This window comes from Labeo rohita, unplaced genomic scaffold (assembly GCF_022985175.1).
Source record: "Labeo rohita strain BAU-BD-2019 unplaced genomic scaffold, IGBB_LRoh.1.0 scaffold_414, whole genome shotgun sequence".
In the NCBI taxonomy this organism is placed as follows: domain Eukaryota; kingdom Metazoa; phylum Chordata; class Actinopteri; order Cypriniformes; family Cyprinidae; genus Labeo; species Labeo rohita.
Window position 1 is genome coordinate 48,494 of NW_026129332.1, and position 18,080 is coordinate 66,573.

General features: G+C 38.9%; 1 protein-coding gene across 1 annotated transcript; it reads right to left on the reverse strand.

The window, feature by feature from the left end:
• Positions 1-1,453: 1,453 nt before the first annotated feature.
• LOC127160653 (stonustoxin subunit beta) lies at positions 1,454-17,421 on the reverse strand. Its single transcript, XM_051103312.1, has 4 exons — positions 16,740-17,421; positions 11,651-11,800; positions 2,505-2,551; positions 1,454-2,417 (listed from the first exon to the last, which is right to left on the reverse strand). The coding sequence occupies exons 2-4, from the start codon at positions 11,785-11,787 to the stop codon at positions 1,849-1,851; spliced, it is 753 nt and encodes a 250-aa protein (XP_050959269.1). The 5' UTR covers positions 11,788-11,800; positions 16,740-17,421; the 3' UTR covers positions 1,454-1,848.
• Positions 17,422-18,080: the final 659 nt, after the last annotated feature.

Here is an 18,080-nt window from a genome sequence, read left to right on the forward strand (position 1 = left end):
TTAGACTGGAGAACAGGTATGTAACCAAAATTTCATGTAATACACATGTAGTATACCCCATGTCATAGTGTATCAGTTGGGTGACACCTGTTTACTTAGTGTATGACATCAGCCATTCATGAACTGTACAAGTTTCCTGTACAATGTACTCTACTGTGGGGGAAAATATTTAGCCTGCATTGTCCAAGCCCTATATATATTTTTATTTTATTTTTTCTAAAGGACTGAGAGATGACACCATGGTGGAGGAAGGGTCCAAATGTTCACTGGGGTACAGGAAGCTGCCATTGTAAACTTGGTTTTGGAAAATAATGAAATCAGATTTCGAGAAATTCAAAGCCACATCATCCAAGACAACACCTTATTCAACAACATCCAACGAGTCAGTCTGTCCACATTGGCTCGCATTCTCAAACGAAACCAAATCAGAATGAAACAACTTTATAAGGTGCCGTTTGAGAGAAACTCTCAAAGAAACAAAGAGCTCAGACGAGCATATGTGGATGTAAGTACTATATTGACTGCAGTACACTACACGCAACATTGTTTCCCAGTGTACTGGATAACACCATATTGACTGATTTTTGTTCTTTGTTTTCAGGGAGTACTGGAAATGGATGCTCATGCAATCCCACATGAGTTTATCTTTATAGATGAGGCTGGGTTCAACCTAGCAAAGACCAGAAGAAGGGGGAGAAACGTCATTGGCCACAGAGCCATTATAGATGTTCCTGGCCAACGTGGTGGGAACATCACAATGTGCGCTGCCATCTCCAGTATGCATGGTGTCCTCCACCGTCATGCCAAACTTGGACCATACAACACAGCCCATATTCTCACATTTCTGGACAGACTTCACAACATTCTCATACCACCAGAGCGTATGAATGATGCAGACCATCAAAGAAACCAGTACGTTGTAGTATGGGACAACGTGAGCTTTCATCGTGCAGCCCCAGTCCAAAACTGGTTTGCTGACCACCCAACATTTCTCGTGCAATACCTCCCACCATACTCACCATTTTTGAACCCCATAGAAGAGTTCTTTTCGGCATGGCGGTGGAAGGTATATGACCGGCAGCCCTTTGTGCGCATGCCTCTTGTGCAGGCCATGGAAGAGGCATGTGATGAGATTGATGTGGGTGCAATTCAGGGATGGATAAGGCACTCAAGGCGCTTCTTCCCTCGATGTCTGGCAAGGGAAGATATTGCCTGTGATGTTGAAGAGGCGTTGTGGCCAGACCCGGCTGTGCGGCAAGATGCTGCCTAAATATTTTTCTTGCCTCTTTTTTTTTTTTTTTTTTTTACTGTAATATATTTTTTCTGAAATTTTCTTTTTCAGTTTACTGTTTTTTGTAAGAATATTTTTGTTCAGTCCCATGTAAATATATCTGCTGTGCATATGTTGCACTGACTTGTTTACTGTAGTGAAAAAATAAAAAATAAAAAAATAAAAAATATTGCAACAGCATGTGTGTGTATCTGCAAATATTTCTGTGCATGTGAACAATCAGATACATATTTTAGTATTATGGCAAAGCATACTAAAGATGGGGGTGCTTTTCATTATGCCCAGCAGTGTGTAGTTGGTTAGGCAAAAATCTGGTAATATGAATGAAGTGTGTGCCATTTCATGCAAAAGTTTGATTTTGATAATACTATGTGTAGTTTCGGTTGCAGTGCTTCATTTTGCAGGATATATGAAGTATTTTGCAGTTTGGGTGTGTGGTTTTGTGAATTGTGTTAAGTATTTTGATAAAACCAGACTAGTTTGAAAAATTGTGTGTTAGCAATTGGAAAAAATTGTAAAACACACACAACAACAGCAACACTTTCACATCATTACACTCACAATGTGTCGACTAATGTCTGTGTGTGTTTAATGTCACACAGAGACACTGAAGAGTCGTAATAATCAAGTGTAAATCCAGCATGTAGTGTTTGAGTGAATGTGTGTGTGAATGTGTGTAAGTGTGTGAGTTTGTGTGTGTCAGAGACGCTGTAGAAGGACAGAGTGCCACCAGACACGTCCACATACACTCCTACTCTCTTACTGGACACTGAAACAGCAGATACAGCAGTGGACTTATTATTGTGAAGGGCAGTGAATGTGTGATCAGAGCAGATCAGATTCCAGGACTTATCATTACATCCAAACACACAGTCATAACTCTCTCCTTTCCTCTTGATTTCTTTATATGACACTGATATATAAACACCATCTCCACTCCATTCAGTCTCCCAGTAACAGCGTCCAGTCAGACTCTCAACACACAGAACCTGAGGATACACATCAAATCTGTCTGGATGATCAGGATTTGACTGATACTCATTCACACACGTCACCTTTCTGTTCTCGTCAGACAGAATGAGTCGTTTGTTTGCTGTGTTTGTATCCAGTGTGAGATCACAGGCATCTGAACACAAGAACACACATTACAAGAGACACATTTACAACAACTAAACAACAAACAATAAAACTGTGTGTCTGTTTGTGGACTTACATTTGTGGAGTCCTGATGTGATCATGAACTCTCCTCCATGATCCACACTAGAAAACACACACACACACACACACACACACACACACACACACACACACACACACACACACACACACACACACACACACACACACACACACACAGTCTGTTAAAGTCTATATCACACAAACACAGAATTGTCTTTCTAAATGTCCAAACATCAGATAATTTTAAATGAATGGTTGACAGTATTTATGTATGTATGTATTTATGTATTTATGAACTGTGTGTTTTGTTGATCACAGGATAATATTGTTGTATTGGAGGTGATTTTATCTGGACTGTAAATCCTGATTTAGATCATGATGAACCATATTATGAGATTAAAAAATAATTAATTATCATGATATTTGATTTATGGAAAGATTTCTTAGGGCTAATTAGTATCTCTGGTTAAAAATTAAAATCTTCTGTTTGGAGACAAACTTGGGAGACAAACTTGCAAAAGGGCAAAGTAGACATTTTTTTTTAATAATGTTTTCTTGAGGATTCATAAAGTTATGATTTTTAATTCAAAATCGATCATAACTCTGGAAATAAAAGACAATTTTCTTCCCTAATTTTAGGTTCAATGTGCTGCGTCAAAACTGAACATAAAAATGTGATTTAACATTATCTTGAGCTCACAAATATTTTCTCTCTGTATCTCCCATTTTATTTTTTCTCAAATGTTGTATTTTTGTTGAAGTCCAACATTTTGTAACAATCTTTAAATATGTCTAGGCTTAAAGATTATTACATTATATATGTAACACAGATTTAACATTATTCACTGATAGTGTCTGATCATTTGTCTGCTGCACGTTTATTGTTGTGGATCATTATTTTATTTGTGTTGTAAATGAGCACTATCATTTCTCTGTAGGTATTCATGAGATAATATGTACACAAATATTACTCTATTCAGTGCACTGATTTAATATTTCTCAGTTCAAGTCAGTTCACACTCAATTATGATGTCAAACAGATGGAAATTTAGACTAAAATATGCATTTTGATCAAATATGTGTCATCAAATGTACATCTGGAAAAATACATATATTTTTAAGTCTCTGTCACTGTATCCTTAAAGGCTCATGAACTGCATTTGTTTATAATGTTTTAATGTTTGCTGAGGTGCACTTATGTTAGTGTCAAAATGTAGAAAAAAAGGCCATTTTCTACTGTGATTTTAGTTCTCTGATTTAAACACTGTTTAAAGAGACGGGTCTCCTTTAAGACTTCAGTGTAACAGTTCACTGCTGACATTAGGAAACATCTTTGCATATGAAATAAGTTTTACATGTGGACCTTTTTTGAGAACGTCTGTTTCTTCAGTTTCTGCTGCTGAGATGAACGAATGATGAAAAGTGTTTACAGCATTATATTTCCATCTACTGAATCTCATTAAAGGTTGCAGTGCAGCTGATCACAGTCGTCTCTGTTGACTGAATGAATGTAACAATCTCACCATTGTAACATGATTTGTAACGCTTTCATCACAACTAACACAATGTGACAATGTGAATAAGATATTTGTGCAGTGTAGACAGAATCAACTTTGAGCTCACGCTGAACTGTGATTGACAGATCTGTGATTATAATGGATTATATCACACACCGGACGTGTTCAGTTCAACACAGCAGTCGAAAAACAGTGACTCTAGTCATTAAACAGGGAAAAGTTCATTTCAAGAATGGGTTGGTGTTCAAAAAAGCAGTGCAAACAGAAAAAGAACAATCTTTTAAAATTTTGACTGACATTCTTACATTTGGAAAATGTAAAATCTTGCTCTGAGTAGTTAAGGAAGAGTTGCAAAACGCTCAGTGTGATTGTGGAGTCAGAAGAGCTCATAGTGTGGACATCTTCATACCAGGTTTGCATCTTTTATTTTAGGAACATGTATGCTTTGTATTGATCATTTCCCAATTGATTATGTAATTGTCATCACGCATGTTTTACCTGCTTTTTCTTGGATTCTGCTAGTAAACTGAGAGGAGTTTGGTGTTTTAGCCAGTAACACTTTTTAATAACTTCGATTAATAAATCATTAACTAAAAAATCTATAATAAACAACATACTTCGAGTTGCTATCTGTGGTATATCATTACTAAATTAATAAATATAGGTAAAAAATTAAGCATAGGTTAGCTAATATTAGATGAAGTATCCAATAGTTTACACAAAATATTGTCAATATTGAGTCTTTTGCTCCAAAATAGTCCAAACAGAGTCACATTTGCATCTCAAGATCAACATAGCGATGTTTAGCTCTTAAATGAGTAAATGATTCAATATCATTTATAAGGAAAGAGAAAAAAAAAACAATGGCCCTGAAAATCAATTTAAATATTACTCTTTAGTGTAACAGTGTCTGTCACTGCTTATAGGTTTGGGATTATCTTTCACTATTTAATTTAAACCGGCTTCACTGTTTTCTGAAAAATGTTCCCCTTTTTGGTGTTATAGAAATGTTAAACAGCCCACAGTAATATCCAGGAAAGGAAACTACTGCTCATTTTTGGCAAATTTCTAGAAAGGTGGTCAAACCCTATAACCACTAGAAAAACACCATAAAGACAGTCCTCATAACTTATGTGCTACATTTATGTGCTACATAAGTCTATATGAAAGCAGTCTGTCATATTTTGACAGATTGTTTGGTAGGCTACACCTCAGCTTTAAAAAAATAAAAATAAAAAATTCAGTTTGCATTGTTCACCAGTAATGACTAAACAATAATAGCAAAGACTTAAGGCAATCATTTATTAATGTGTTAACTATAAGCACAAATAAATAAATAAATAAATAAATAAATAAAATCTATCTCATATTTCCTTATTGTGTTGTATATTTAAGTTAATAAGAGGTGTTAAAATTGCTCTGCAAAATGATCTGGTGTGATATATGTGTTCATGCTATAGCCTAATACAGTGCAGTCGTTTTGGCAATTATTTGTTTTAATCACTCTGGCACTTCAAGAGCTGACCTTCTCAAACATCAAAACACACATCACAAGCACAGTGTAACAGCTGACAGGACAGAAAGATTCGTTTTTAATGACATATGACCAGACAACATCTCATCTGACCGCAGTTCACTGATGTTCTACTGAAGCTCCTCGTCACCGGTACCGTTTCCACGCTCGTTTGACTCCCGCCTGGTGCTGAGGTGACATTGGAACGTGCGTCTGAAAAGTCTCCTGTTTGATGTGCTCATTATTACATTCTGCGTCTAAATAAATGCAATTCTTTAGTGGTTGTGGGTGGGTGATGTTCATGATGTGGAGTTCTGTAAAGAGTTGGGTGACGTTATTTGGAGAATTTTCAGGGAGTAACACTGATCACAGTGTATTTGGTCCCACAATACAGAGTGTTAAAGTAACACTGAAGCAGAGTTGAACTTAATGAGAATGTTACCAAGCAGAATTACTGAAGGAAAGAGAAACAGAAAAAAAAGAGAAGAGACAAACAGAAACACAACTACAACTGACTTACAGTCACAGCCTTAGATGAAATCAGCTGCAATAAAAGACATTAAATCTCAGCAGAGGATGATTAAACAACTCCACAAACAGCTTCACCAGCTTCACTTATTACTAATCAGTTTGTCTAAAGTAATTATTTAGAACAGAGGTTTAGATGTTGAATTTGTTTAGTTTGAACTTACCATTAAGGCGATCAATGTTTGCTTTAGTTGGGCTCTTGACCCTTAAATTCATAATTTTTGTTTTTTAGTTGCTGTAAGTCTGTGTCTGCAAAACACACTTACTTTTGCCAAGAAAAGCCAGAAAAAAAAAAAACATTATTTGAAACGTTATTAGTCATTAATAGAAATTTATTTGTTGTGTAATATCTGGATTCACTGACCTGATTATAAGCTGGAATTTGTGGTTATATTCAATATATTATAGCAATGTTGCTGTATTAAATTGTTAATGTTTAATTCAAATAGCATAATAGATTTTAAAATCATTTTGCTTAAGACATTTTGAACAACTGTGTGCCTTGGATGCAAACATTTATCAAGAATCAGCATATGAATCTCAACGATGTTGACAATAAACAAAATGCTTAATGCTGCAGTGCATTCTGGGTGAACCAATCAAAACTCATTCACGGCTCCCAGAATGCATTGCAACATTAATAAATTATGCACCTGAATTGTCTTTGTATTTTCAGGAGTGTTTATTCTTATATTTGCCTTAATTTTCGTTATTTTTGTTGTGACTTTTTAGTAGCTTGTTTTGTGATGTTCAAAGATGTTTACTTGCATATTTTGTTGATTGGCACCATTGTTGAGATTCATATGCTGATTCTTCATGTCTATGTGTGCCATAAACAAAACCTTTCTGTCTACAGCTTTTTTTTTTTTTAATTGTTTAAATTGCTACAATACTTTTAACCCTATAAAACCGACGGGAGCGCCGGCGCTCCCATTTGCGTGTGTCTGTTTAAAAGCCGATAGAAAACGAAACCAAATAGGTAGCACAATAATTCTTTTTGCATACAAAATCAGAGACGTTACACATTCAGATCAAGCCTACAATATGCTACTGTTGCGTTGCTTTTACCCTTTAATGTGTCTGCACAAATCATAATATTCATAATATTCGTTTACAACAAAAAATACTAAAATGCTTTGCATGTCTTTGCACACATGTTCTATAGATTTGCGGGGGCTGGCAGTTGCTATTTACCTTTTCCTATGACTCATAGACGTAATCACGTTCTGTGCACTATGACCCCAAGGTATGTCGCGTGTGGTCACGTCACAAGGCGGGACATTTGAATTGAATGATGTACATGCTACTCAGGTGCGTTCTACTCCTCTTCGTCACGTTTTATCATTGCAATCTGTTGCTTCATCATTTCTCTTTCACACATACACATAATGCACATTTATAAATGCATCCACAAACACACACTCGCGGGCGTAACGTTACGTCTACACATTGTGCAAAGAGAAAAAAAAAGTTCACGGATGCTGAGGTTTTGGAGCTACTATTCGCGTCTGACGAAGAAGAACTGTCCGACTGCTCATCTGCTCCGGATTCAGTTTCTAGTGGGGACAAAGCTGACTTTCTTGAAGGAATAGATCCGATCCAGGACATGTAAGTACATATTCATCAAATATTCTTTGCTTTTGAGTTAGAGAATAAATGAAACCAACATAAAATAAACATGAGTGTTTGACGCGTCATGTAACGTTATTGTTATCTGTTCTATATTGGTTTTGTGCCAAAAACATCTAACTTATATATTCATGAAATACGCTTTGTTTTTGATTTATAGAATAAATAAAACAAACACAGAATGAACCTGAGAACATGTTGCACCATTTACTCTTGTCATGTCTATATTGCTTTTGTGCCAAAACATCTAACTTATTTACCATTTACTTATTTTCTTTTTCGTAGTGCTGAAGATGTTAGAGGGCCAGCAGAGCCCTCAGAGCCACCCTGCACCTCAGAGTCATCTGTGCCAATTTGTAGAGGGAGAGGTTCTAGAGGGGACGAAGCCAACTTTTTTGAAGAAATCGATCCATCGCAGGGCACGTAAGTATAATATTATATTTGAGTTAGAGAATAAACAAAACAAATATAGAATGAACCTGAGCACATGACGCGCTGTTTTCTCTTGACATCTCTATATTTTTGACATCTCTATATCTTTTGTGCCAAAAACATCTAACTTTTATATTCATGAAATATGCTTTTGCATTAGAAAAGAAACAAAACAAATATAGAATAAACCTGAGCACATGATGCATTTACTCTTGTCATTTCTGTATTGCTTTTGTGCCAAAAACATCTAACTTCTTTACCGTTTTACTTATCTTCTCTGTCGTAGCGCTGAAGATGTTAGCGAGCCATCAGAGCCCTCAGAGCCACCCTGCACCTCAGTGTCATCCGTGCCAGTTCATAGAGGGAGAGGGTATGGTCGGAGGACTAACACCAGAGGCTACAGAAGTCGGAGCCAAAGGTCCCGTGGCAATGGCCGCACGTTAGAGACAGCCCCTAATAATTCCGGTGGGTGGAAAACAGAAAAGGACCCTGACCATTTGCCTCAATCCCCCCATCTTTTCCTGCCCAAAAGAAAGCCAGGTGTGCAGCCACCTCTGTCAACTTCTCCGGACAACCCAACACCCATTGAGCTTTTCGAAATGTACTTTGACAAGTCCGCTATCAAAACACTGTGTGCCAACACTAATAAAAAAGCAGCAAGAAATATTGCTGCAGGAAAAAAATTCAAATGGACTGAAGTGACAGAAAAAGAAATGTGCAAATACATTGGCCTCACACTATACATGGGCATTCTAAAGCTTCCAAAGCTCAGAGATTACTGGCGTGTCAAATCCATCTTTCATGTTCCCTATCCTCAAAAGGTCATGTCCAGAGACCGGTTCCTCAGCATCACATGGAACATGCATTTGAGTGACCCTGCAGAAGATGCTGCCAATGACAGAAAAAAAGGCACAAATGAGTACGACTGTCTGCATAGAATACACCCTCTGTATGACAGTTTACGTGTAGCCTGCAAAGCTGTCTACCACCCTGACAAAAACCTTTCTGTGGATGAGCGTATGGTAGCCACCAAAGCCAGAATAACCCTCAAGCAGTACATAAAAAATAAACCAACAAAGTGGGGAATAAAACTGTTCGTGTTGTGTGAAAGTAGTGGCTACACAGTGGATTTCAACATTTACACAGGAAAGTCCAGTGTTGTAAGTGGGAAGGGACTTTCATTCGATGCTGTGATGTCGCTGGTCAGAAAGGAGTTCTTGGGATCTGGATATCACATTTACTGTGATAATTTTTATACCAGCCCAGTACTTTTCCAGCACCTTTATAACTTGGGCTTTGGAGCCTGTGGAACCATCAGGGACACAAGAATTGGTGTCCCAAAAACCAAAGTGAATGCACTGACAAAGAAATCTCCACGGGGATCAATAAGGTGGATCAGACAGGGATCACTCCTCTTCACAAAATGGATGGACACACGGGAGGTGAGTGTGTGCACTACTCTGCACACTGCATACTCCGGGGACACTGTGAAAAGAGTGTGCAAATCCAACAGTGGGTACAAGCATGTAGATGTTCCAGTTCCTACTGCTGTGAAAGATTACAATCACTTTATGGGAGGAGTTGACCTTTCAGATCAGTTGATTGGCTACTATTCCTCATGGAAAAAAAGCAAGAAGTGGTACATGACTGTGCTGCACCATTTCGTTGACATTGCTGTCACAAACAGCTACTTACTGCACAAGCAACTGTGTAGCAGCAAAAAGGAGCAGCCCATGACACACCAGGCCTTCCAAGAACGGTTGACAGCAGAGCTGTGTGGGGTGTCCTTACAGCCAACACGGGACAGCTACCAGCACTTACCTGTTGCCATTTCTGGTGCAGTTGGCTCAAAAAAAGCCACAGAGGGGCGCAGGAAATGCAGGCTGTGTGGGAAATGCACTCCATTTATGTGTGAGTCATGCCAAGTACCCCTTTGTGTTATTCTGGACAGGAACTGTCACAAGTCTTATCACAGCTAGGGTTGCCTGTGTTTATGTAGGGGTGCCTTTGAGTGTGTTTAGGTCTGATAATATAAAGTTTATTTATTCATTTATTTATTTATTTTTACAAAAGAATATCAGACATGGTTGTTATCCATTCATTTTTTTTTAACCAATGAATTGTTCCATCTCAAAAGAATTGCTCTCAAAAGCAAAATATTACTTGTTTGACCCCACAAATACAAATGCACTCCACTCGCATATGAGGCCTGCCAACTGCTCCTCTGCATTATGGACATGAACTGTTACAAGTCTTAACACAGCCTTTCTGCATTTTCAGTTCTGATAAAGTGCAGACTTTAGAGTAGTGTATTTTAATATTTTACATGGTCTTTTTTTACCTGTCAATCAATATTGTTCTCAAATGCAATATATTACCAGTTTGACTTCACAACGCACTTTATAAAAATGAGTGTATCTCACAAACGAATTGATGTACACAGTCCAAATCAATTTTGTGTGGTTTTAAAGTGTTTTATCCAAGTTTTTTACATTGACAAGTTTGAGGTTTACATTTGTCACATTTCTGTATTTAATAAAATATGTTGTTAAAAAAAAAAAAACGATTTTGTTTTTTTTGTTAATTTTTTGCACTTTTGACCTATTTACTTAGTTATTATGGATTTTTGCAATCATAGCCTTCAAATTGGGAGTGTTAGGACTGCATTGATGTATGGCATATGAAAATACTCAAAAGAATGATGGCACAGCATGTGAAAATACAAAGATATACTCTGGCGGAATTGTTCTATGGCAGGTCTTAAAGGGTTAAAACTGAACTTCTAGAAACAAAAGGCTTTTATATTCAACAAAGTATAATATCAGTGAACCAAGCCATGACATGATGATTGCTTTTAGCATTAAACAACCAACCACCCCATCACTTTTTCGCTTTGTTTTTTTTGCTATTATATGTTTTGTAAGCACACTATTACTAAAGAAACAGAAAAAAATGATGCTACAAAGTTAAGGGTCAAGAGCCCAGCTAAAGCAAACACTGACCACAGTGATGGTGATGTTTTGTGAAATGAAACCAACATCTAAACCTCTGTAATTCTCATTAAGAACTTTTGTATGACAGAAATAAAATCAAACTGGTTACTAATAAGTGAAGCTGTTTGTGGCGTTGTTTAATCCTCCTCTGCTGAGATCTTGAGAGATTTAATGTCTTTTATTTCAGTTTCATCTAAGGCTGTGACTGTAATTTAGTTGTAGTTGTGTTTCTGTTTGTCTCTTCTCTTTTTTCTGTTTCTCTTTCCTTCAGTAATTCAGCTTGTTAACATGATATATAGTGTCATGGTATAATGATCTCACAGACCACCAGTGAAGAACAGCAAGTTGACAGGACCAGAAGTGACATGTTCTTTGACAAAACGGCTCTTCTACATTGATCATGGGTCTGTGATACATAGATTAATTCTCTATGAAAATATAAACTATTTTTAATGGACTTCTCATGCATTGTTTTTTTTTTTTCTTTTGTTTCTCTTGACAACTACAAAATAATGACAAATTCTCTCACATACACAGCAGACAGAATGATTGTTACTGTTCAGCTTACTTGAGTTTTTCCAGGTGGTTGAGCAGCTTCACTCCTGAAACTCCTGGGTGATTGTAGCTCAGATCCAGCTCTCTCAGGTGTGAGGGGTTTGAACTCAGAGCTGATGCCAGAGCAGCACAACCTTCTTCTGTCACCATACAGCCAGATAATCTACAACAACAGTGAGTGTTAGTGTGCTTCTTTTTTTAGAAATACAGTAGCCATGCAACATGTAAGGGATAATATACATCCAGCAAGTCTTTACAAAAAAACACTAACTTTACAGGTATTTCCTAGATTATTATTGTGAACATTCTCTGTAAAATGTAAATCTCTTACAGTTAACCAATAGATAGCAACAGCACATGCATGAGCTAATGTAACTTCACTGCATCAGCAACTACACAGTTACTGCCTTTAAAGCCTTCAACACACTGCACAATTTTAGCAGTCATATAAGATCATTGCTGATCACACTGTGTGACATGTAGATGACACCTATTGACATGCAGGCTATGAAAAAAAGTGTAAGCGGCGAAAGAGGAAGGAATACGAGCTTGAGGTAAACAGTTTTTTGCTGTTGTTTTATATGCCACATTGATTTCAAAAAGCATTTTTATTGGCTGGTCGGTAAATGTGGGTCGTGACAGCAAACACACCATGTGATGATCAGCCTGAATTTCTGACACTGTCAGAAAATGATCGTAGGCTATCTTTGGTCACAAGACCGTGACAACGGCCGTCTTTGAACCTCTCTCACTATAAGACATAGGATCACAGATTAGGAGCCACGATCACAGAAATCACTACGACTGTTTCACGATGCCAATCTTTCATCTGGGACAGCCAAAAATCGTGCAGTGTGTTTCGGGCTTAAAGGCACAATATGTAAGTTTTTTTAATTAAAGCAATTTTTTTCTAGTGTAATAGACCATGTCATTGCATCACTTGTCAGTGGCGTAATGCACACTTGATTTATACTGTTATGTGTTTTATTAGACAGGTGAGCAACTGCTTGGATACAAATAAAGACAGAAAACTAATCTCTTTTATATAGCTCAACACTGTACAGTCTTACTGTTTTAATATCATTTTCTTGATTTACCGCAAGTATCATGTTTTTACCGTGCCTCAGAGAGAATACTACTTTGTCAAGTGGTTAACATAGCAAACTCATACGCAATTGTATTTGTATTACTAGTAATAAAAGCTTCATATAATATGTTTAAAAATTAATTGCATGCCATTGAGCAACATAAGCCATCCAGCATTTATTAATATCATATTCTAATATCAAAGCAGTTTACAGCAGTGTGCAACAAGTACATGTGTGTGTGGTGCTGCTGACGCAGGAGCCGGAGTTTTGAACCCAGATGTGCTTTGCTCCGTTTATAAGCACATACAGGAATGCACATGCATGCATTGTGATACTCTCATGTACGTGCACAGACGACTGACACAGAAGAAAACAAATGGCTGAATAAAGTTATTATTTTTAGTTTTCTTTACACACAAAAACTATTCTCATTGCTTTTATAATATTATGGTTGAACCACTGATGTCACACGGACTATTATAACGATATCCTTACTACCTTTTCGGGCCTTGAATATGTCAGTTGTGTTGCCAAACACATGATACAAATCAAATGTTATTAACAATTAAAGTGCTTAAATCTAATAATTACACAGGAATATGTTTAGCTACTCTCAGGTTAGGATTAGAGTGTATGCTGACATAAATCTGTAATCATCAGCATAACAACGAAACCCCAGACCAAACTTTCAAATAGGGACGTAACAATTCATGATATTATTTTCTCACCTTCTTTTTTTTTGTTTGTTTTTTAGGACAAAATGAGATTTAAGATGAATTATAAATGTAAGGTGTCCTTTTATTATTTCTCAGACAAAACACTGCACATTTCTTTAAGAAATTGAAATATGTCAAATAACAAAGCTAAACTGACATTTAAAACAAATCCCAAATCAATTAAATGAATAATACAAATAAAATAAATCCCTTCATATAAAAAAAACTAAGGCTTTGCCTTTGCTCTTTCTATTTAAAATTAGGCAACCACTGCATTTTAATCACGATCAAAACAAAGACGCTGTACACATGCAGTATGAGCAGTTTTTGATTTAAATTAGATTAGATTTGAAGCAAAAACCGAATTGTCTGATTTTAGCTTTGTGAAACTATTCTACAGAAAACATCTGAACGAAACAAAAACACCAGACATGCTGAATGAGAACGCATATTCACTCTCTGACAGTAGGTGGCGCTTATGGAACAGCAACGATAGAGTGTTTTCTTGGTTACCACTGCAAACTAAGCGGTTTCTAAACACAACTTTAATATGCATGATACACAGGCAAGATAAAAAGAAAATCTAAACTTTCTGAAGACAGTTCCTCTTAGACATTCATATAAATCCTCACTCTCAATCAACTTGAATAAGTACATATTTTTATTGATTTTCATCCGGCCCAGTGTTACAGTTCTGTCTGTTTGTTTTATTGGTTTCTCCCATTGTCTCCCCCCGTTGATCTGTCTGATTTGGTTTTGTCCTTGTTAGTATGATTTGGTTCACCTGTCTGTCATTATTAGTTACCCTTTATAAGTCTGTCTTTGTCTTTCGCCCCTTGTCGGTCTTTAATGTTGTTTGAGGTTTCTACGTGTGTGGATTTTCCTGCCTGTTCCTGCTTGTACTACCAAAGGATTATAGTAAATCATTTCGCTTATTATCTCGTCTCTCGTCTCGTTCCATCCAGCACGCAGCTACAACCGTAACAGAAAGACCGACCGACAACAGTTTAACCGGCATTATTCCCCTGCGTTTATTTTTTCGTCTTGTTTCTCAGTGTTTTCTTTTTTGATTTACCCCCATGGATCCCACTGTTCTCCTCATCATAATGAAGCAGGGGGAACGCTCTCTTGAGGACCACACCCGAGATTACATCTTCCTCGCAGAACACTCCCACTTTCCGGATAGCAGCCTTTGCACTTTCTACCGTGCAGGACTGAACACCACCACTAAGGGGCTGCTATCCGGGGAGGGTCCTCGAGAGAGCCTGCCGGACTACATCGAGTGGGTGCTGGCGTCCTGTGGATCGTCATGGACTATTGACTTCGTCAAGGAGGACGTCAGCCCCACTCCAGACCCAGAACCCAGCCAACCATCACCCCGACACGCGGAGTTTGAGCCCGAGCCCACCGCGGATGACGAGCCAGAGCCACGAGCGACAGAGCAAAGGATCGCCGCAGAGCCAGAGCCCAACACGTCCGACCAGGTGCGAGAGCCGGCTACAACTACCGCAACGGTGGAGTGCTGCGTGGAGCAAGAGAGGGCTATGGAGAGCCCTGCCCACTGCACCACCGCTGGGGGTGAGCTTGAACTGAACTCTGGGGACTTGATTGACTTCTTTACTGAAGTTCTGGAAACTAACTCTGGAGATTTAATAGACTTTTCTACGGAAATACCTACCTGTCATGATCTACCTGTCGGTATGGAATTCCCACCCACCCCCCCTCTTTTGTCTGTCTGGTCACCGCTGTCCCCTGACAGCCCCTCTGCTCACCCTCAGCCCACTACCTGTGCAGTGGGCTCGCCGCGGGTCTGCCAGCTTCCATCGGCGTCATGGCTGGAGGATCCCTCAGCTCCGCCTCCAGCCTCAGAGTCCAGAACTCCGCCTCGGCCCTCCGACCCTGCGGCTCCACCACGGCTCTCAGCTCCCTCGTCTCCACCGTCGCCCGTCGGTCCACCAGCTCCACCGGGCTCCCTCGTCCCTCCGGCTCCGCCTTGGTCGGTCGTCGTCCCGTCATCGCCTCGGGACTCCACTCCTCCGGCTTTGCCTCGTCGCTCCATCCCACCGGCTCTGTTGGGCTCCTCCCTCCCTCCGGCACAGCCTCCATCCTCTGTCGCTCCGGCTCCGCCGCGGACCTCCGGATCTCCGCCTACGCCTTGGTCGCCAGAGCCTAGGGCTCCGCCTTGGCCCTCCGGATCCTCGGTGTCGCCCTGGATCTTCGGCTCTCCGTCTCCGCCTCGGGCTCCTCCGCCAGCTGCTCCGCCTCCGTCGGTCGGCCCCCTGGAGTCGTCAGCCCTTCCTCCACCATGGCTCCTCCCTCCATCGGCTCCACCGTGGGTCATCATGGCTGCGGTCTGGGTCTCCCTCTGCTTCTCCTGCTCCGGGTCCCTCCTGTTTCCTCCCTGGCTCCTCCCACCTTCGTCGCCCCCTTGGACTCTGTTGACTCTGGTTTTTGTCCCCCTTCCGGGGTTCCGTCCTCCGCCGAAGCCTCCTCCCCCATGGACTCTGGTTTTTCTGTTTTTTCACCTCCTAGTCTGTTTTGTTTTGTTTTGTTTTCTACGGCGCGAGGACGCGCCTATTCGGAGGGGGGCGTAATGTTACAGTTCTGTCTGTTTGTTTTATTGGTTTCTCCCATTGTCTCCCCCCGTTGATCTGTCTGATTTGGTTTTGTCCTTGTTAGTATGATTTGGTTCACCTGTCTGTCATTATTAGTTACCCTTTATAAGTCTGTCTTTGTCTTTCGCCCCTTGTCGGTCTTTAATGTTGTTTGAGGTTTCTACGTGTGTGGATTTTCCTGCCTGTTCCTGCTTGTACTACCAAAGGATTATAGTAAATCATTTCGCTTATTATCTCGTCTCTCGTCTCGTTCCATCCAGCACGCAGCTACTACGTAACACCCAGCATGCATTGTCACATTCCTACTTTCAAATGATCTCTCCCATAGGCAACATATAAAGTATACATCAAAAGAATGAACCCTAGCACAGACCCCTGCTAGAGCCTGCTGAACTAGTCATGGTATACAGGATTAAAAACATTAAAAACAATCAGTGAGGATTTAAATCATTCAAACACAGCACCAGTACCTTTCAAGAATGACAGTGACAACTATATGATGACTCTAGATGGTTGTTTGCGAAAAAAAAAAAAACAGTAGTTCAGCAGTTTCTATGTGCTGTCACATGACTGGCTGATTGGACAGTTGCATTAATGAGCAGCTGAACAGTTGTACCCAATAAAGTGTCCAGTGAGTGTACATGTATATGTTACAAAGAACATTTAAATACCCCATTAAATACCTCAGTAGGTTGAGTTGACAGTTTGGACTCTTTAGTCCAGCACACAGCCGTTTCACTCCTGAATCCTGCAGGTCATTGTTACTCAGGTCCAGCTCTCTCAGAGAAGAGTTTGATGATTGTAAAACTGAAGCCAAAGTTTCACAGTGCTGATCAGTGAGATTACAGATTGCCAATCTAAACAGGGTAATGAGAAATAATTAATTACATACACACTGTTGACGTATCAGTTTTAGGTTTTCTTATTGTTAATGTTTTCATGTCTTTAGGTATGTTTGAGTCCATGTGGTGCTGCACAGACCGATCAGTGAGAGTTGCGATTGCAGTCGGGGGCAGAACTGAAAGCGGAGACGTGAAGTCGGACACTTTCTGCTCCTAATAGTGACGTTTTGCACTGTGTTTGTATACTTTATCACAGACAAAGTGAATTAAATGCAATACTTTTCAAATACACAGATGTGTGTATTTCATAATCAGGTGCTCATGCTTATATGATGTTTTAGTTCTGTTTGTTTGGTATTTGGTTTTCTGTTTATCAATAAACTGCATAATTTCTCATCTTAACTCAGTTACAGTAGATCAAACACTACAGATAAACGTGACCATAAACAGACTTTACAAATGCACAGACATCACCTGATGTTTGAGAAATCTGTATACATTGTTTCATATATGTAGAAGATATATGTAGACAATGGTCCTCATTTATCAACAATTGAAATCCAACATTGAAATGAGTGCAGATCCGAGTGCACAAATCAATTTACGACAGAGTTCACATGTGATTTATGAAACATTTGTATGCTGCCAGTCCAAACAATTGTCATTTGAATATCACACCCCTAAAAAACACCCCATTTTAGAAGCCTTGCCCCAGAGTTTTCAACACAGAAAAACATAACCAGGCCAAAAAGAGGAAGTAATTTCATGAACGAGAAACTGCTTTTACTCTAAAAACACCCATTAACCTTGTAATTGCAAACAATTACATAAATTTATATACATTAAATACTAGTAAATATAATGAAACATTTGCAAACATTAAACACTATATAGCCTATTTAGTTCCCCTCACGCCACAACAAATTCTTTAAATTTAATGGTATTACAGAACAAAAATGAAAAATGAGTAGCTATAAAATTATACATTAAACTATACAATAAAACATTAATAAATACAAACGTAAAGTTACATAGAGCAAAACTGAAATGGTATTGGACTCATTAGCCTCTCATTCGATAAGAATCCAAATGTTTCCAGTTTTGCCATGTAACATTTGGTTGCTAAACTATTATTCATTATGTAAACAAGGCTTGGTACTTCACTCCTGTTCCAATATCCAT